This window comes from Cyprinus carpio, unplaced genomic scaffold, assembly GCF_018340385.1.
Source record: "Cyprinus carpio isolate SPL01 unplaced genomic scaffold, ASM1834038v1 S000006739, whole genome shotgun sequence".
NCBI lineage: Eukaryota > Metazoa > Chordata > Actinopteri > Cypriniformes > Cyprinidae > Cyprinus > Cyprinus carpio.
Genome location: NW_024879338.1, coordinates 895,318 through 916,251, shown reverse-complemented (window position 1 = coordinate 916,251; position 20,934 = coordinate 895,318). Strand labels below are relative to the sequence as shown.

The 20,934-nt window shown below is 37.4% G+C and overlaps 1 protein-coding gene across 1 annotated transcript; it reads right to left on the bottom strand.

The window, feature by feature from the left end:
- Positions 1-16,785: 16,785 nt before the first annotated feature.
- Positions 16,786-20,304, bottom strand: LOC109044832 (extracellular calcium-sensing receptor-like). Its single transcript, XM_042755663.1, has 6 exons — positions 20,043-20,304; positions 19,632-19,923; positions 18,632-19,420; positions 18,333-18,560; positions 17,982-18,105; positions 16,786-17,826 (listed from the first exon to the last, which is right to left on the bottom strand). The coding sequence occupies exons 1-6, from the start codon at positions 20,261-20,263 to the stop codon at positions 16,925-16,927; spliced, it is 2,556 nt and encodes an 851-aa protein (XP_042611597.1). The 5' UTR covers positions 20,264-20,304; the 3' UTR covers positions 16,786-16,924.
- Between the last annotated feature and the right edge of the window lie 630 nt (positions 20,305-20,934).

Sequence of the window (20,934 nt, the reverse complement as noted above, 5' to 3'; positions counted from 1 at the left end):
CATAAATCATGATGTGGGGAAGCACCTGTCCTATGATGACATCATTGATGATTTTGCCTCAAGAAAGTGCAGAAAAGGAATATTTTGATGGTAGGATTTTAATTCAAACATTCAAATGTTAACGCATTTGTAACATGTAACGAGTAACATGTAAGATTGTGTAAATGACTGTTTAACTAACTATGTGATATTCTTCTCAGTTTCTTCTAGACAGTCCAAATAGACTGGTGTTGCCCATACTGATGCCGAAAATGCCCAGGCTGTAGAGAGAACCTAAGTTAATCCCAAAAGCCAAAGCTCAGAGTTATAATTTATTATTTTCTTCTTATTTATGTTTACGTTAATATTCACTTGTTATCTTAATATTCTATAGGAAATACTCTATTCAATAAATATTGTTTGTTTGAACCTCATTCTGTTCTATATTGTTGTTCTATATTGTCGACTGTTTTGTTTAAAGGAGGGAGGATTGTATTGGGATCACTGAAGTGTCAGGTGTGACTGTGTGGCAATGGCAAATGGTTTACATAGCTCACGGCGTCACAGGTCAGTTAGAGGGCCCCTTAGCGGAATTTTGCTTAGGGCCCCAGGGAGGTCAGGATCGGCACTGCCAGCAGCTGACATGGCACCCCAGACCATCACTGACTGTGGGTACTTGACACTGGACTTCAGGCATTTTGGCATTTCCTTCTCCCCAGTCTTCCTCCAGACTCTGGCACCTTGATTTCCGAATGACATGCAAAATTTGCTTTCATCCGAAAAAAGTACTTTGGACCACTGAGCAACAGTCCAGTGCTGCTTCTCTGTAGCCCAGGTCAGGCGCTTCTGCCGCTGTTTCTGGTTCAAAAGCACACGCCTGTGCACGGTGGCTCTGTATGTTTCTACTCCAGACTCAGTCCACTGCTTCCGCAGGTCCCCCAAGGTCTGGAATCGGTCCTTCTCCACAATCTTCCTCAGGGTCCGGTCACCTCTTCTCGTTGTGCAGCGTTTTTTTTGCCACACTTTTTCCTTCCCACAGACTTCCCACTGAGGTGCCTTGATACAGCACTCTGGGAACAGCCTATTTGTTCAGAAATTTCTTTCTGTGTCTTACCCTCTCGCTTGAGGGTGTCAATGATGGCCTTCTGGACAGCAGTCAGGTCGGCAGTCTTACCCATGATTGCGGTTTTGAGTAATGAACCAGGCTGGGAGTTTTCAAAAGCCTCAGGAATCTTTTGCAGGTGTTTAGAGTTAATTAGTTGATTCAGATGATTAGGTTAATAGCTCGTTTAGAGAACCTTTTCATGATATGCTAATTTTTTGAGATAGGAATTTTGGGTTTTCATGAGCTGTATGCCAAAATCATCAGTATTAAAACAATAAATGACCTGAAATATTTCAGTTGGTGTGCAATGAATCTAAAATATATGAAAGTTTAATTTTTATCATTACATTATGGAAAATAATGAACTTTTTCACAATATGCTAATTTTTTGAGAAGGACCTGTACACATAGGATGCCTTGAGGGTGATTAAAACATGGCCTAATTTTCATTTTTTAAAAATTCAAGGAATAAAACTGAAGGGAAAATAATGTCAAATTATGTTCTCTAAATTTTGAAGCTGTTTTCCAATGCTATATCTACATTTACTTAAAGGGTTCACCCAAAAAAGAAAAAAGAAAAAAATAAAGAAAATTGTCATTTACTAAACCTCAAGTTGTTAAACCTGAATGAGTTTCTTTCTGTGACAAGTCCCAGATAGTCTAACACAGCCAACATGTTACAACCCCAGATCGCCAAGATTTCTACTTCTATTACCTGGACCGCATCACTGCAGATTGATGGTGCTCAGTTTGGTCATCTACAGTAGAACCGTAATCCCAACAGTCATGTCCTTGATGAATTCCTGCTCCGATCCTGTGTGCTTTAATAAAAACAAAAGGAAGTATTAAAATGTGCATTGCAATCGTAAAGCTTAAAGACTTCAATAAATGTGCATTTATAAAGTAAATAAATTTACTTACAACTGTGTCCAAGCTCTACAATATGAAAGTCATTTCCATTATGGCTGCATAGGATTTTGATGGATACAACTGCAAAAGGACTTGGTGCAGTCCATCCACAAGATTATTGAATTCTGCGCTGATCTTCAGTCATTCCAAAATATCATAAACATGAAAAATACAGAAACACGTCAAAACACTGTAAAATAATAAACGTACATATATAAATAAATCTTTACAGAGAAAGTCAAATGTATTGACAAGTTTGTCTTAATTAACGTTACCAAAGCCCAACTTTACCATCCAGACGATACTTTTAAATTACACAACACAGAATTATAACAAAATATAAGGAAATTTAACACATTTGTGTCTATCCTTATAGTGTCTATTTATATATGATATAGTTATGCTATTATAACTGTTATTCAAAAACCTATAGCTTTGAACGTATGCAATATACGTTACTTATAACCGTATATTCACGCAGCATTACAATGGGTTCTGGTGAGGAACTTGAATGACTACTTCAGAAAAAATTAGTTTGTAACGTTACCTTCAGAACTTCATCTGAACCAAGCTTACCGGTATGTCAGGAATATCAAACGTAACGTTAAGTTACGCGCTCCAAAAGAACTGAGGGAGGTGCTCATCTATGCTGCTCATTCGTTTCCATTATAACATGCAGAAAAAAAAAGACAGATGCTATTATTTTTAAAAGTATATCAGGTGTTACGGGAAGTGTTCTCTTTTCTGCTTGACCTAATAATGCAGCCTAACAATCCTTTCATGGATTAAAGAGATGGATTTTTAATCAAAAGTGTGCATATGTATTAGTGGGTTGATAGCTTAATGTGAAGTATAGTATTTTAATTGAGTTAAGATTTTTTTGATGTTGGGTGATTTTGTTGTAAATTTATTTTGCAGTCAGTTTGTTGCAGATAAGACACACCGGCTTTGCATGTACATAACTAGGTAGGATGAACGTAAAGTTGTCTTTCCATTTTTCTTTGTATGCCCTATTTTCGCTGTCAACTTTCCTCTTTAGACTCTTTGATTGTGCCATTTTCTTTCTCCAGCTAGCTTAAAGGCTTGTTCACACCAAGGACGATAACTATAAAAATAACAATAAAGATATAGTTCTAAAAAATGTTCTCAACATTAAAGAATAGAAGAGTCCACACCACAACTATAACGATAAAGACAGAGAAACAATATCGTTGGAATCACTTTCAAAACGATTTTTCTCCAGCTGATGAACAATAAAAAATTGACAGCCAATCAGAATCCATCCTGCTGTAACAGGTTCAAGAATTTAAAGCGGCAGACGAGCGTGCACTTAGAATAAACAGACAATATCGCCTGCTGGTGTGGATGCTAATATCGTAATCTTTATAGTTTTCTTTATCGTTCTTGGTGTGAACAGGGCTTAAATGTTAACATCACTCTGCACAAGACATAATAGCATACCTCCAGCATGCAAACAATTTTAAAAAATGCAGTTTAGTATGTGATGATGCCAAGGAATAATTATGAGTGTAAAAGTAGGCTACATCAGATAATTATAAAAATAAGTTAGGCTCCATTGTGTAACAAGCAAATTAAAATGATAAAAATGTATTATTCACATTGCATTGTAAACAGCACTATATAAATAACAGTGACTTGACTTGACTTGACCCCTAACTGCCTCAAGCTCCTTTCACACTGCCAGTGATTTCCCGGAATCTGTGCGTGCGTTCACACACAACCTGTAAAGGTCCCGTAATGACACGTGACATCAGGATGTGACGTGTAATGTACGAGTCGAAAACGCTAGGCACGTTAACTTTCACTTAAGCTGGCGAATGATCTCAGCTTTAGCGCGGATAGTGAGGAACTACCTGATCTCTGCTTCATTACAGGTTGCACATATTTTTTCGTCACGAACGTTGATCTGCCTTCAAAACACCTGGTAAAAGAGTCGCACGATATCGTGCGTCATCACTACGACACACCCTTTGCGGCATTGATTCTGGCTTTTGTTCACACAGAGCTCGTTCCGGGACTGAACCCGGCAATGTTACTAGGTCCCCAACCCGGGATCGATCCCGGAATCAATCGTGGGACGTGTTTGTGTTCACACAGAAGGCCATCCGGCAATTTTCTGGCAATTTTTCGGGACCAACGTGGAGTGTGAAAGGGGCTTAACAAAAAAGCTTTAGATGAAGATTTCCCCATCATTTTGTTTATTTGTGTTCTTCTCTGCTTTTAGTAAAATTATGTAAAATTTTGGAGCAAATATGCAAAATAGTAAACCAAAATTTGATGGTAAAATAGCAAATATCTGCAAGGATATAGTACATTTTCCAGGACAATTGACATAAACTGGAATAAATTTGAGCCATACAGCACAGAATATGAGCATGCTGTGATAAACTTCATTCAATTATCGGGGAGGATCCGAACAAGTAAAGTTACAACAAAGCACAAGATTGATAGCAGCCCAGTATAACCCAGAACTCACAGCTGAACCTAAATTATATTCTAGGATGATCTTTTATCTTTTCTAATGGCTCAGAATAATAGGATGGGAAATAAGGGGCTATAGTCAACTAAAAAGCACAGGTAGTCACCTGTATTAATGTTAAGAAAAAAACACTAGGTGGTTGTTGTGCAAGTCCTAACCATTTTGTGAAATTAAGTCTCTGATCAGATTATTGTCGAGGATGTGGCAAGTTGAGGCCGTAGACTGTTGTTTTGGCCCATATCCCATCTCATTGATGATGCTGGGGGTGGCCTGATGGGAGAAGACATAGGACTATTTGACAGGCTTTAAGCATGAGACATAAAATGTGGGATGTATGCGCAAAGACTTGGGTGGCAGGAGACAGTAGGAAACAGGGCCTACCTTAATTTAAACCTTGAAGGGTCCTATGAAACCGGGAACCCATTTTCATTGCACAACATCAGACCTTGTGGGTGAGACCTAGAATCCTAATGCTTGCCACAAATGGGGTAGGGAACAAAAAAACTTTGATGCCATCAGCAACCTAAAAACAGAAGCAACTGCAAAATAACTCTAGGGTCCTGCCAGGAGTTCAAACAGTAATGTGTAGCTGTGATTAGGTTTGTGTTCATGTTTGGAAATTAAGCGAAGAGGAATGGTGCAGAGGAAAGGAAAATATGAATATGAAAGTAATTGAGCAAGATATGGAGGTTTCTGCATCGTGTCTTATTGGTTTAATTTGTCTTTTTTTTTTTTGTGAACAACTGTTTACTGAATTTTCTTCTGGGAACAGTAGTATAAAACAAAAGGCAACTGTGCAAATTTAGAACCCATCCCACCCCCTGGTAGACTTAAAGGGGGGGAAAAAGAATAACTAAAATAAAATAAATAATAATAAAAAATAAATTAATTTATACATAAATAAAATACAATAAAATAATTTTTACAAAGATTTTTGAAAAGACGATACAACATTAAAAGCTGAATGCCATTAATTAACAGTTTTGACATTAGATCCATGTACAGTATACGAGAAGTTGAGAGTTCCATCGAGATAATGTCCAACAAATATAAAGTCCAGGTTCGTCTGTCCATTGTGTGAGGAGGATTCCAGTGGTTGACTAGCAACTTTTTTGCTGCTTTGAGAGCAGCTAACAGTAAACATCTTTGTTGGACGGACAAGGTGAAGTCCCAAAAGTCATTCATGAAAAAATGGCGTGGAGTCAAACATACCTCAGTACCCAACAAATAAGAAAGGTCCTGTGAGACCTGAGTCCAAAAAGGTGAGAGAGAGGAACACCCCCCCCCCCAAAAAAAAAAAAAAAATGTAAAAACCTGCCTTAAGATCCTAGCAAACAGAGATTGCACTTAGGAGAAGATAACTGATTAATATAAAAATGTTTCATTGGAGTCAAGTAAACCCTATGCAGCAATTTCCAATGAATCATTTGGTGGTTAGGGTTTTTAGACAATTTAAACAATTTAAACATTCCCCATATCTGATCCAAAAATAAAACATGCACATCCTCATTAAGATCCTTAGCCGAAACAGTTGTAATAGATAAAGGTTTGTATGAATGCTCAAGAAGAAAAAGATAGATGACTGATGCAGAGGAGGGAGATTACTCAGAGGGAAGGATTAGTTTGCGCAAAGGGTGAATAGGCAGTTAAGAGTTCCAAGGCACCTCATATGCCCGTAGGGCCTATCTAATGCACAAATGCACAAAAAAGGAGGTGGCTGGCAGATTATATTGAGTTTTGAGATTCTGGAAGGATTGTAAACCACTATCATCATAGATATCTCCCAGAGTGTTTACTTTATTATGAGTCCATTGTGGACAATGAAATGGAGTATTGCCTGACAAAAGTTTATTGTTGTGGAATATTGTCGAATGCCTATGCCATATTGTAACTAGTTGTGAACGTCTTTCAACACCCCTTCATGTGGAGAGGAGGTGGGTTACAATAGGACCAAACCGAGATTTACACTGCCTAAGCGGAACCCTTAATTTGCCATTTGTGAGTGCTTTGAAGATGCTGTGGCAATGCAACAACAGTGTCAATGTGGTGCATGGTGTTACTGTGGGCACTCGAAAATATGTGAATAATTCTAGATACCTTATTGTCTGAATTATTTGGATTTTTAGAACGCACATTAACGTTTCACACAGTGCATGTTTGCTGTGTGAAAATTTGGTCTGATTTTTGCATTGATCTGAACAAAAGCAGCTGACAAGCTGAATAAAAATGCAAGTTCACTTTCTGACAGGAGGTGACACTTATGGAACAATAGAAATACAGTAGTTACCATGGCTACTCCTGTACACAAAGCAATGCTGCGCAAGCACAAGTTTGTTTATGATGCCTACTTGTCACAGAAAAGGAAGTCAAACACTCAAAATACTTAAAGGGGTCATACGATGTTGCTAAAAAGAACATTATTTTGTGTATTTGGTGTAATGCAATGTGTTTATGTGGTTTAAGGTTCAAAAAACACATTATTTTCCACATAATGTACATTATTGTTTCTCCTGTATGCCCCGCCTTTCTGAAACGTGTAGATTTTTACAAAGCTCATCATTCTAAAAGCGAGGTGTGCTCTGATTGGCCAGCTACCCAGTGCATTGTGATTGGCCGAATGCCTCAAGCGTGTCAAGTCAAGTCAAGTCACCTTTATTTATATAGCGCTTTAAACAATATAAGATTGCGTCAAAGCAACTGAACAACATTAATTAAGAAAACAGTATGTCAATAATGCAAAATGAAAGTTAAAGGCAGTTCATCATTGAATTCAGTGATGTCATCATGCAGCTCAGTTCAGTTTAAATCGTATCTGTGCAATAATTTGCAATCAAGTCTGCGATATCGCTGTAAATGAAGTGTCCCCAACTAAGCAATCCAGAGGCGACAGCGGCAAGGAACCAAAACTCCATCGGTGACAGAATGGATTAAAAACCTTGGGAGAAAACAGGCTCAGTCGGGGGGCCAGTTCTCCTCTGACCAGACGAAACCAGCAGTTCAATTCCAGGCTGCAGCAAAGTAAGATTGTGCAGAAGAATCATCTGTTTCCTGTGGTCTTGTCCTGGTGGTCGTCTGAGACAAGGTCTTTACAGGGGATCTGTCTCTGGGGCTCTAGTGGGGCGCTGTCTTTCAGGGCTGTAGAGGTCCTTTCTAGGTGCTGATCCACCATCTGGGCTGGATACGTACTGGATCCGGGTGACCGCAGTGACCCTCTGACTTGGATACAGACTGGATCTGGTGGCTATGGTGACCTCGGAATAAGAGAGAAACAGACTAATATTAGCTTAGATGCCATTCTTCTAATGATGTAGCAAGTACATTGGGTGTTATGGGAAGTGTTCCCGGTTCCGGTTTACCTAATTAATGCAGCCTAAAAATCCTTTAACGGATTTGGATATTAGAAGCGTGTTAGTGTGCTATGTGTAAACCAGGTTAAAGAGATGGCTCTTTAATCTAGATTTAAAGTGCAAGAGTGTGTCTGCCTCCCGAACTATGTTAGGTAGGTTATTCCAGAGTTTGGGCGCTAAATAGGAAAAGGATCTGCCACCCGCAGTTGACTTTGATATTCTAGGTATTATCAAATTGCCAGAGTTTTGGGAACGGAGCGGACGTGGAGGACTATAATGTAACAAGAGCTCGTTCAAATACTGAGGTGCTAAACCAATAAGGGCTTTATAAGTAATAAGCAAGATTTTAAAATCTATACGATGTTTGATAGGGAGCCAGTGCAGTGTTGACAGAACCGACCTAATATGGTCTTACTTCCTGGTTCTAGTAAGAACTCTAGCTGCTTCATTTTTGGACTAACTGGAGTTTGTTTACTAAGCATGCAGAACAACCACCCAATAAAGCATTACAATAATCTAACCTTGAGGTTATGAACGCATGGATTAACATTTCTGCATTTGACATTGAGAGCATAGGTCATAATTTAGATATATTTTTGAGATGGAAAAATGCAGTTTTACAAATGCTAGAAACGTGGCTTTGAAAAGAAAAGGTTGTTATCAAATAGCACACCTAGGTTCCTAACTGATGACGAAGAATTGACAGAGCAGCCATCAAGTCTTAGACAGCGTTCTAGGTTATTACATGCAGAGCTTTTAGGTCCTATAATTAACTCTGTTTTTTCAGAATTTAGCAGTAAGAAATTACTCGTCATCCAGTTTTTTATATCGACTATGCATTCCGTTTTTCAAATTGGTATGTTTCGCCAGGCCGCGAAGAATTATAGAGCTGAGTATCATCAGCATAACAGTGAAAGCTAACACTGTGTTTCCTGATGATATTTCCCAAGGGTAACATGTAAAGCGTGAAGAGTAATGGCCCTAGTACTGAGCCTTGAGGTACTCCATACTGCACTTGTGATTGATATGATAGTTTTTAATTATATGGTACGAATTGATGGCGGTCATATAAGTACGATTTAAACCATGCTAATGCACTTCCATTAATGCCACCAAAGTGTTCTAGTCTATGCAAAAGAATGGTGTGGTCAATAGTGTTGAACGCAGCACTAAGATCCAATAGCACTAATAGAGAGATACAACCACGATCAGATGATAAGAGCAGGTCATTTGTAACTCTAAGGAGAGCAGTCTCAGTACTATGATACGGTCTAAATCCTGATTGGAAATCCTCACAGATGCCATTTTTCTCTAAGAAGGAATATAATTGCGAGGACACTACCTTTTCTAGTATCTTCGACAGAAAAGGAAGATTCGAGATCGGTCTATAATTAACTAGTTCTTTGGGGTCAAGTTGTGGTTTTTTGATGAAAGGCTTAATAACAGCCAGTTTGAAGGTTTTGGGGACACATCCTAATAACAATGATGAATTAATAATAGTCAGAAGAGGATATATGACTTCTGGAAGCACCTCTTTTAGGAGCTTAGATATAATAGGGTCTGACATACATGTTGTTGGTTTAGATGATTTAAAAAGTTTATACAATTCTTCCTCTCCTATAGTAGAGAATGAGTGGAACTGTTCCTCAGGGGATCTATAGTGCACTGTTTGATGTGATACTGTAGCTGACGGCTGCATGGTTACAATTTTATCTCTAATATTATCGATTTTAGAAGTAAAGTAGTTCATAAAGTCATTACTGCTGTGATGTTGGGAAATGTCAACACTTGTCGATGCTTTATTTTTCATTAATTTAGCCACTGTATTGAATAAATACCTGGGATTATGTTTGTTTGCTTCTAAAAGAGACGAAAAGTAATCAGATCTAGCAGTTTTTAATGCTTTTCTGTAGGATAGGTTACTTTCCCTCCAAGCAATACGAAATACCTCTAGTTCTGTTTTCCTCCAGCTGTGCTCCATTTTCCGGGCTGCTCTCTTTAGGGTGCGAGTGTGCTCATTATACCATGGTGTCAGACTGTTTTCCTTAACCTTCCTTATGCGTAAAGGAGCAACTGTATTCAAAATGCTAGAAAAGAGAGAGTCCACAGTTTGTTGTCCAAGTTGTTCTGAGGTTTAAGATATGCTAAGGAATTGGGATACATCAGGAAGATTACTTACAAAGCAGTCTTTTGTGGTAGAAGTGATGGTTCTACCATACTTGTAACAAGAAGTAGAATTTACAGTTTTAGCTATATGAAGTTTGCACAAAACTAAATAATGATCTGAGATATCATCGCTTGGCTCCATAATTTCAACACCATCAACATCAATTCCATGTGACAGTATTAAATCTAGAGTATGATTTCGACAATGAGTAGGTCCTGAGATGTGTTGTCTAACCTGAGTTCAGAAGGTCTAAAAATGCTGATCCAAATGCATCTTTTTCATTATCAACATGGATATTAAAATCACCAACAATTAAAACTTTATCTGCAGCCAGCACTAACTCGGATGTAAAATCAGCAAACTCTTTAATATAGTCTGTATGGTGCCCTAGTGGCCTGTGTACAGTAGCCAGTACAAACATCACAGGGGATTTATCATTAACATTTGTTTCTCTGGATAATGTTATATGAAGCACCAATACTTCAAACGAGTTATACTTCAAGCCTGCCCTCTGAGAAATCCTGAAAACATTGTTATAAATTGAAACACCTCCCCCTTTACCCTTTGGACGTGGCTCATGTTTATAACAATAATCTTGGGGTGTAGACTCATTTAAAATAATGTAATCATCAGGTTTTTAGCCAGGTTTCTGTCAAACAGAGTGCATCTAGATTATGATCAGTGATCATATTATTTACAAAAAGTGCTTTCGTAGAAAGGGACCTGATATTCAATAAGCCAAGCTTTATCATTTGTTTATCCGTATTGCATCTGTTTTTTATTTGTTGAACCTCAAGTAAATTGTTGCTCTTAAATTGGTTTGGACGTTTTTTGTATTTTCTAGCCCGGGGAACAGACACAGTCTGTATAGTGTGATATCTAGGTGAAAGAGTCTCTATGTGCTGAGAATTAACTGACTTCTGTGACGCGAGGCGGCTAGCAGACGGTCGGTTTAGCCAGTCTGTCTGCTTCCTGACCTGGGCCCCAGTTAGTCAAGTACAAACTCTAAGACTATGTGCCATATTTCTAGAGAGAAGAGCGGCACCACCCCAGGAAGGATGAAGACCATCTCTTTTCAACAGGTCAGGTCTGCCCCAAAAGCTTGTCAAATTGTCTATGAAACCTATGTTATTCTGCGGGCACCACTTAGACATCCAGCCATTAAGTGATGACAATCTGCTATGCATCTCGTCACCACGGTAAGCAGGGAGGGGACCAGAGCATATTACAGTGTCTGACATCATGCTTGCAAGTTCACACACCTGTTTAATGTTATTTTTAGTGATCTCCGACTGGCGAAGTCGAACATCATTAGTGCCGGCGTGAATAACAATCTTACTGTATTTACGTTTAGCATTAGCCAGCACTTTTAAATTTGCTAAGATGTCAGGCGCTCTGGCTCCTGGTAAACATTGGACTATGGTGGCTGGTGTCTCTATTTCCACGTTCCGTACAATAGAATCGCCAATAACTAGAGCACTTTCATCAGGTTTCTCAGTGGGTGCTTCACTGAGTGGGGAGAACCTGTTTAATGTTTTGATCGGAACAGAAGAGTAGTGTTTAGACCCACGACTATGCCGCCTCACAGTCACCCAGTTGCCCTTCTGCAAAGGCCCTGTTACCGGAACCGAACAATGTACAGGACTCCCTGAGCTAGACGCATCCAAAGCCGTGTCTAGAGCCCTCACATTCTTACTGTCCTCAATTAAAGTTTGGATGCGTGTCTCTAATTCTGAAATCTTCTCTGTCAGCCTAACTATTTCCCTGCATTTATCACATGTGAATCCCTCGTCAACGACAGAGATAAATAATCTATACATGCGGCAAGGAGAAGCCCTTACTCACCGTGCTTGATGAAAGATTTTTACCACAGTTTTTTGAGGAACTTGTGAAAAACCGGAGAGAGAGAGTAGCGAGAGAGAGCAGAAAAGAAAACAGCAATAGGCACAAATGGAAACGCTAATGACAAGCTAACGAGTGCTAACGCGATGCAGGTGCACTGCACTCGCAGATTTAAAATAAAATTTTACGATCAAATTAATCAGATTAGACTGATAGATATTATCAGAAATATGGTGGGAATTAAGTTATATTTTATCACTTTAAACAAGAGAGAGTGATAGTAAGATAAAGCGAGGCAAGCAGGAAGCAGGAATAACACTGTCAACAGCGACACCCGCAGGTAGGAAAACACCTCCGTGTGACGGAGATGTTACGCCCCTTAACACTGTGATGCCCTGTGTGCCTGACGGATAGGATAAAATGTCAGGACACCAGTGCAATGAGACAAAACCAATAAAACCCATTACAAACAAGGGATTTATTGCATCCAGTGAGGACATAATTACTGATTATAATGACTTATACTGTCTTTTTATGCGTTGCATTGCATATCACGCTGCATAAACATAAAACCATGTCTGCATTTGTGATCGGAGAAAGGACAAACAACACGGTCTAACAGTTACTCTACACTGCTCAAAACTCGCATTTGAATCATCAGTAGCAAATCCTTTAACGTTACATATGTTTACATACTTAACGACTGTGTGTCAGAAGTGCCAGACTGTCCTTGCAAAGTTAGTATTGCCCCCAATTTATAGAAACAGACACCGGCATTGTAGGCAATTCTCAGAGGAGTCCTTGTCAGTCCTTGTCCTCCGCAAAATGCACAGCACACATCTGAATATTTGGGTTGGACTGTTCTGGAACAGTGTTGTAAATACAACTTAACCACTGATTTCTAGTTTTGTCATCTTTTGGAAGGCCAAACAAAGTAGCTTTGCTTTCACAACGAAACACAGCATCTCCACAACATGGCACCGGCAGCCACGGTGAGAATAAAAAGTTATGCCTTCTTTCTATCCATGAACATTTGGGTGGCGTTATATTCCCACATCGTGATGTAGACATGTGGGGGCATGTTAGAATGAGTCTTTTTAGGAGGGTGTGGTTAACTCTTAACTTTTATAAAGAATATCTCTTTGTATTTGAGACTTTAGTCTTTGCAACTTTACAGATCTTCTTTCTAAGTGTTTTCTCTGTTTCCATTTTATCTGCTACCTGCCCTCCATGTTAGCCCTTCTTCTGCAGATCCCTTGCTAGTTCCCATGGTTACCCTCGTGAGTTCCCTTGACAACCAACACACACACACACACACACACACACACACACACACACACACACACACCACACACACGCACATATATATATATATATATATATATATATATCACACACTATATATATATATATATATATATAATCCTTGTGTTTTACTTATGTTTGGCATACTTGCTAGTCTTGTTCCCTGTTTCCCTGTGGATGTTATTCTGTTTCTTTATTGAACTATACCTCACATTTAGATACTCGCCTTTACCTGCTCTCTCAGTATGTGATAGATCAGGTGACCATCTATGGACCTAGCAGAAGTATGTCTGATTCTGTCAGTGCTGATGGCCTCATGGGCAGCCCACCAACATATGACAGTTGTGTTTTGGGTGTCCTGAGTTCGAATTCCACCTCCTGGACTGTTCTCAGGTTCTTTTGTTTTTGAACTCTCCTCTATCTGTGGTGTCAGTCCTGTTGCAACCATAGAGGTTGTCTTTGAACCCTCTGCCAGTCTTGTCATGGCCAAAGAGATTGTACCTGAACTTTCTGCTTGCCCTGTCATGGTCATGGAGACCATGGTCTTCGGCTCTGCCTTGGCTTCTTGCTCCACCAGTCCCACTCTGCCTACTCCACACTGGTCTTCAGTTTTCTGCTTTGCCACAGTCTACAGGCCCTTCCACTCCACTGATCTTGCCCTCCATTTCTCCTCCATTCCTCCTCCAATCCACCACCTTCCTGGATTTTTGTTTTGTTTTTGGAATTATTATTTGTGAAATCTGTTCATAATGGGGGTGCTTGTTTAGATTTTGTTGAAGGTTTTTTTTTGTTTGTTTGTTCCCTGTTCACTCCCCTTTGTGTTAGCCCTGCTTCTGTAGATTCCTTGTTGGTTCCCATGGTTAGCCTCAAAAAAATATTTTGTTGTTGTATTCTGTTTCTTTTTCTTTTTTTCTCCTTACAGTGTGTTTACTAGTTCATCAACTTTACCCTCAAGCATCTTTCTTATTGCAGCCCTTAATTTGTCCTTCGTGGAAAGTTAGTATTAGTACTATATGGCTGTAGTATTCAATGGCTGCATATATGCTGAAATTTATAAACCATTGTTGTAACAAACTTAAACTCTTAAATTTTAGATTTCATCACAACTTAAAATTGTATAATTTTTAAAAGCAACATTTGTGTTGGGTGAGACTTTACAAAGAAGCCAAAATATGCTTACACATAAAGCTGACCATGCTATAAGGATTAGACAAAGTATGAGGACAGAGTAATCATTTATTTCTAAAAAAAAAAAATATAATATATATATATATATATATAATAATATATATATATATATATATATATATATATATATATATATATATATATATATATATATATATATATAAAATAATGGTACCAATAGGTAATAAACCTAACAGTTGGTTTTTGGGGAAAATTACTTTTAAAAGTAATGCATTACAATATTGTGTTACTCCCTAAAAAAAGTAACTAATTATGTTACTTAGTTACTTTTTATGGAAAGTAATGCGTTACATTACTTTTGTGTTACTTTCGTGTCACTTTTTAAATATGAGCAGGGCTTGATCGTTTTAAATGTAAGAATTTCTATTTATAGCAAATGTAAAAGCCATTTCACACCAAAAAGTGTATGAATAAACCTCAGGCTGAAGTAAAAGTAAATTCATGTCTGTACAGTAGAACACAGGAGAAGAATGTTCAACACTCTTCAGCAATAAAAAAAAAAAAAAAAACTCCCGAACAAAAACACATGAACAGGACAAAAAAACTAGCGATCTCTCATGTAAACAGATGCATATTAAAAATAATGTGATAATCAGCAATAGACAACATATAAATGAAAACTCCATAATGTTATGAAGTAAAATGATGATCTAGGAAGTGGTATATGGCTGTGCAAGCTTTGGAGGTGTTGATGGAAGCAATTTACTAAATTTATGCATGGATAATCGTACTGAATATTATCCAGATGTAGTTTTTGATAAAAATGTGATTTTCTCACCTTTTTGCTCAAAATTATACATTTGTATGAAACCTACCTATATTCAAGAGTTGATAAAGAAAAGACTGCTTTAAACTAGAATTTTTTTTTTATTTAAGTAGAGGCTTTGATCTTTATTTTGGTGTATTGCATATTCAAATATTCATACAGCAAAATATACTGTAGGCCATCAAATTTAATGAAAATCATCAAAATCGCTGGTGGTGGCTGGCAACTTTTGTCAAAAATGCTGGCGGGGAAAGAGTTAATTATTGCAGGTTTGCGTCATATTCTGAGTTTGCATTTCACTGTTTTAATTCATTTTGATGAATACTGAATTTTTTTTTTTTTTTTTTTTTTTTTTTTTTTTTTTTTTTTTTTGCGATTGGGATGAATTAATGCACATTCACATTTAGTCTATAACTACATCATGTTCACACAATGCCTCTGTACTTCTGATTTCTCCCATGGAGACTTGTCAGTCAGTAAATGGGAAAACAATGTAACTGGCTTTACTCTTTTTTATTTTATTTTTTTTTTTGAAAAAAGCAAATCAGATATTTTCTTCTAAATTAAAAGTAATGCATTACTTTACTAGTTACTTGAAAAAAGTAATCTGATAACGTAACTTGCGTTACCTGTAATGCGTTACCCCCAACACTGTTGATGATAGAAAATCAATTTGGTGCAGAAAGTCTTTGATGATTGCAAAGACTAGGCCGCAGGTTGGTGCAATGTTCCATTGAAAGGTCCTTCAAAGACTTTTAGTTGAGCTCATCTTCAGTAATTTTCAATTATCCTAGAAGAAGGATCTGTCCTCTGTAATCCAGTGATCAATAATCAATGATCTTTTAAGAAAGGTGAGTAAGTCAATGAATAACTGTAGTTAAGGAGGGAATGTTTATTATTCTTTATTATTAGTCTTCTAGTAGGTTATTTTGCATATTAAATTTGAGTGGGTGATACAGAAAAAAAATAATAAAATAAAAACCTTTAAGATTCTTATAACAATAAAATGTTACAGGGTTAGCGAAATATAGTTTAATAACATTCAGAAAATGTCAAATTTAAATTGCAACTAATAGATACCGCTTTGATACTTCCAGAAGTATGCATGCATGGAAAATTATTTTGCATATAGACAAGGATATAATAATTTTTAAATAACCATGTGACTGGTGCAGTAATAAATAAAAAAAATAAAAAAATAAAAACTACAAAAAAAAGCGGTATAAACCTTTGCATTTAAATGTAAACTACTGTATAAAATTATATGCCAAATCTATGTCTTGATGGTTTACTGTGCGTAATGCAGAAAGGTGTAATGAATACAGGCTATTATTGCTTATTTATTTCTAATTGCAACAAGTTATTGTCTATAAAAGGTAGTCATTGTATTTTATAATTTATATAATGCAGGTCCTGAATATGACTGTCATAGAGAGAGTTACTATAAGTGCAGTCCAAGGCTATACTGCAGAGAGCAGAAATAGAGGTTTAGACTGACCCACCGACACATAGTAGTGCTGCTGTTGTGATAATGACATGCCATCAAGGCACAGAACTGTATTTTTGCTTTCAGTGTCAGCAGTTGTTATAAAAGCAATCCTCAGTACCCAAATGGCCAAGCAATATGTTTTAGCTTAAGATCTTTATTTTCACTGTTTACAGACAAAATACTTTCAGATACTTATCTGTTGGTTTAATTTTTTTTTTATCTGTTGGTATAGAATTTTATAGCAGAAATGTATTTATTGCATCACCTTTGTTTCTCAATTACATGGTAATCTTTGAGTTTAAAGATTTATGAAGACTTCCCTATCATTTGTTTTTTTGTATTTTTATCTGGCTTAAGTAAAATTATGTAACATTTTGGTGTAAATATGCAAAATAGTAAACCAAAACTCGAAGCTAAAATAGCAAATATCTGTACAGCTACAGTAAATTTTCCAGGAGAACTGACATAAGCTGGGATAAATGTGAGCCAGACAGCACAGAATATGAGCATACTGAATGTGATGAACTTGGCTTCATTGAAGTTATCAGGAAGCTTCCGAGCAAAAAAAGCCAGAACAAAACACAAGACTGATAGCAGGCCAGTATAACCCAGAACAGCCCAAAAACCAACAGCTGAACCTAAGTTACATTCAAGGATGATCTTTTCTCTGTAATAGTTCAAATTCATATATGGGAAAGGTGGGGATATTGTTAACCAAAGCACACAGATAATCACCTGTATTAATGTTAAGGAAACAACACTGAGTCTCTGTTGAAGAGGCCCAAACCATTTCATGACATTACTTCCTGGAAGTGTAGCCCTGAAAGCCATTAAGACCACTATAGTTTTCCCCAAAACACAGGAGATACAGAGGACAAAAGTGATCCCAAATGCTGTGTGACGTAACATACAGGACCATTCAGTGGGCCGACCAATAAAAGTAAGCGAACAGAGAAAACACAGTGAGAGCGAAAAGAGCAACAGGAAGCTCAGCTCTGAGTTGTTAGCTCTTACAATAGGTGTTTCCTTATGAAAATAAAACAGAAAAGATACTATTGCCGTTAATAACACCCCAAAGAAGGAGAAAATACAAAGCACCATTCCCATGATTTCTGTATAGGACAGGAATTCAACCACTTTTAATACACATCTGTCTTTGCTTTCATTCGACCAGTAGTCCAAATCACAAGGAAAACATTCATTAGAATCTGTGAAGAAAAAGAAAAATGGACAGTATTATATATAATAATATGTTCATGAGAGGTACTCTGTGCTTTATTATTATTATTATTATTATTATTATTATTATTATTATTACTATGTTTATTTATTTATTTATTTAGTTATTTATTTTATTTTTTACCTGTTACATTGTTTATTTCTCCCTCTGCACATGGAATGCAGTCATAACAGCAGACAGGTTCTCCTTTTAGCACAGCTTTCCTAGTGCCGGGGGGGCAGCTCTCACTGCACACGGACACAGGCAACTATGCAAAAATAATTTGTCACACAAAGCATGACGATTTGAAGTCATAAATTAATTGATTTTCTCCATGGAATAATTGCTTTTATGCTTTTTTTTTTTTTTGTTTTTTAATGCTTTTATGCAGTTGCTTTATACATATTTTTAACTGTTCTTCAGTTGTTGTTCTTTTCATAATTAAACGGTTATTTGACATGCCCCATTATGATTTATTATATAATATTGATGTACCTGTCCAGTGTTTCTTGCCCATAAGACACGCTCCTGATTGACCCAAAGATGTTGTTCTGAAGACATTGAGCTGTCATACACTCCCACATGCTCAAACTGCAGACCTCCATTCCCAGCAGGCTGCCAGTTCACCAGGTCATATCTTGCCACTGGATCACCACTTGCATCAAAGAAAATTTCTTCACCTGTTTTAACAGTGAATCTCACATCCCTCATATACGCCAGCATCTGAGAGCAAAGACCAGAAACATAATTAGTTTCAGGATGATTCTACTATTAGGTTTTTTGCTCTTATTAACCTTTTGTGGTGTGGGTTGTTCTTTTGTGCTACTGTTGGTGGAGGATTTAAAGTCCTTCAATACATTATGTAGTGTATGTGCAACAGCATACACCGCGGTGTACACTTTATTTGCTATTCGTAGCTCTGATACATCAGTATATTCATTTTGCAGCTCTGCCAGTTTCTCTGAGCCAGTACAGGCACCACTACCAGTGGTCCTGAAAGAGCACTGAAAAGTTGTTTCCCAGAATTCTTTTAAAATTTCATTGTTTGGTTCTTGATCAGGGTGCACATTCAGTAAAAACTCTCGCAGGCCCATGAGTTTGGCATTTGCTATAGCAAAACCCAAAGCTCCAGAAAGGAAACTGTACTCCTTTGTTTCTGCAAGAGTTCGAGAAGTGATCCAGGATTCACTCCCAACCCACTGCAGTCCTGTGATGTTTTGTTGCACCATTATTTTCAGGAGGGGAACAAAATCTCCTAATGCAACAAAAGCCACCACCACCCTGGCGGTGCCCTTCTTTATCACTTCTAATGTCTTCAGAAACTGCTCTTTTGGATCGGTGCTTAATATGGCCTCTGAGTATTCAATACAAACCCCCTCTTGTTTTGCAGCCTCCTCAAATGCTGCAATGCCATAATTACCATAGTCTCCACGACTCCTGACTGTCCCAACCCAGGTCCAGCCAAAGTGCTTTACAAGCTGAGCCAGTGCTCTGCTTTGGTAATAATCACTGGGTATTGTTCTGAAGAAGGATGGATATCTTTTTCTGTCACTCAGGCAAGCACATGTGGCAAAATGACTAATCTACAAGAAACATAACCACTTTATATCATTACTATACAAATAACATAATTTTCATAAACATTATAAACACTACAATCTAAACATTCATTTCTATATTTACAACAATTGCTTTTCATTTTAATTCAAAGCATTTATAATGGTGCATGTTCCTGTGCTTCATCATACACTGATTCAACATGATAACAAGGAGCAGATAATTAAGAGTTCTTACAACAGGTATGCTGAAAGGACCAACTACTGAAGCCAGTGCTATGGTGGGAGAGGAGTTTGACTCTCCAACAATGGCATAAACAGCTGGTGGACTAGAGCAGGATGTATCACTCAAAGTCTGTTTATAACCATTCATCAAAGACATGCTTGAAAGAATAGTTTGAGCTATAGAGCTACAGGAATCATATATACTAAAGCCCAAAGAAACACCAGGTAACAGGCGTGTGCTATTATTTATCTCCTCAATAGCAAAAATCAGTGTCTGAGCAAACTTGAACCCACGCAAGTTGAAGCTGTGGAAATAGAGCATCAGTTGTGTGTCTTTCATTCTTGCAAGATTATCAGAATTATATATTTAGTTATTTTTAAAGAATTTATTGTGTCAATTCCAAAGAGTTGTTTTCATACAGACCTGCCACATGTTGTTGGTTCTGGTTTGGAAGTGAAGGTATGCATCTTTAACAGAGCACTTCTGTGGAATGATAAAACTGCCCCAATATTGATATCTTTTTGTGCTGAAAGTAGAGGGAGGACAGGCTGACTAAGCAGTCTGCATACTTGAGCTGAAGCTGGAACACAGACCCCATACACCAAGAGCAGTAGTTGCAGCAGTGACACAGTCCTCTTTTCCATGTCAATATGTATGCGGGACAGGAACCTCTGAGAAAGAAATGGGACAGTGCTTCCTTTTATTGTGTCTTCATATGCCCATTGGGGTTGGCACATTGAATCCTCAACTATAGTTTGGCTATTTAATTTGTACAGATTTTATTGTGTTTGCCCAGATTTTCTTGTTACTCTGTAAAGTTTCATAAGTTGTAAAAAAAAAAAATAATAATAAAAAAATCACTTGATGGAATGGTTGCAAATACCAATTGCTACTCAGACAAGAGCACACAAATCCAGTCCACTGGGTAGCACTATAATAATTACGAGGATTGTGGAATTGTTTATGTGAACACAAGAAATAATTTACGTCAGTGTTTAAAATTCCTCCTAGGACATTTCTGCATCTATCATCTAGTGATCATCATGACAAAAAATAAAAGTAAAGCAGTTTGATTCATCAAAGCATTGCACAAATAAAAAAAAAAGACATTTTTTTTATGTTGTTCATTTTGACTATTCTACCTATGTCTGTGGAACACAAAGTGAGAAAAAAAAAAATAGATTAAAAATACGCAGAATAAATAAAGAAGCATTTGTCATTTAGCATAGAAATAAATAATATATTTTTTAAACTGAGTATTTCTGTACAACCTTGTATAGTGCTTTTCACAATACAAATTGTTGCAAAGCCGCAT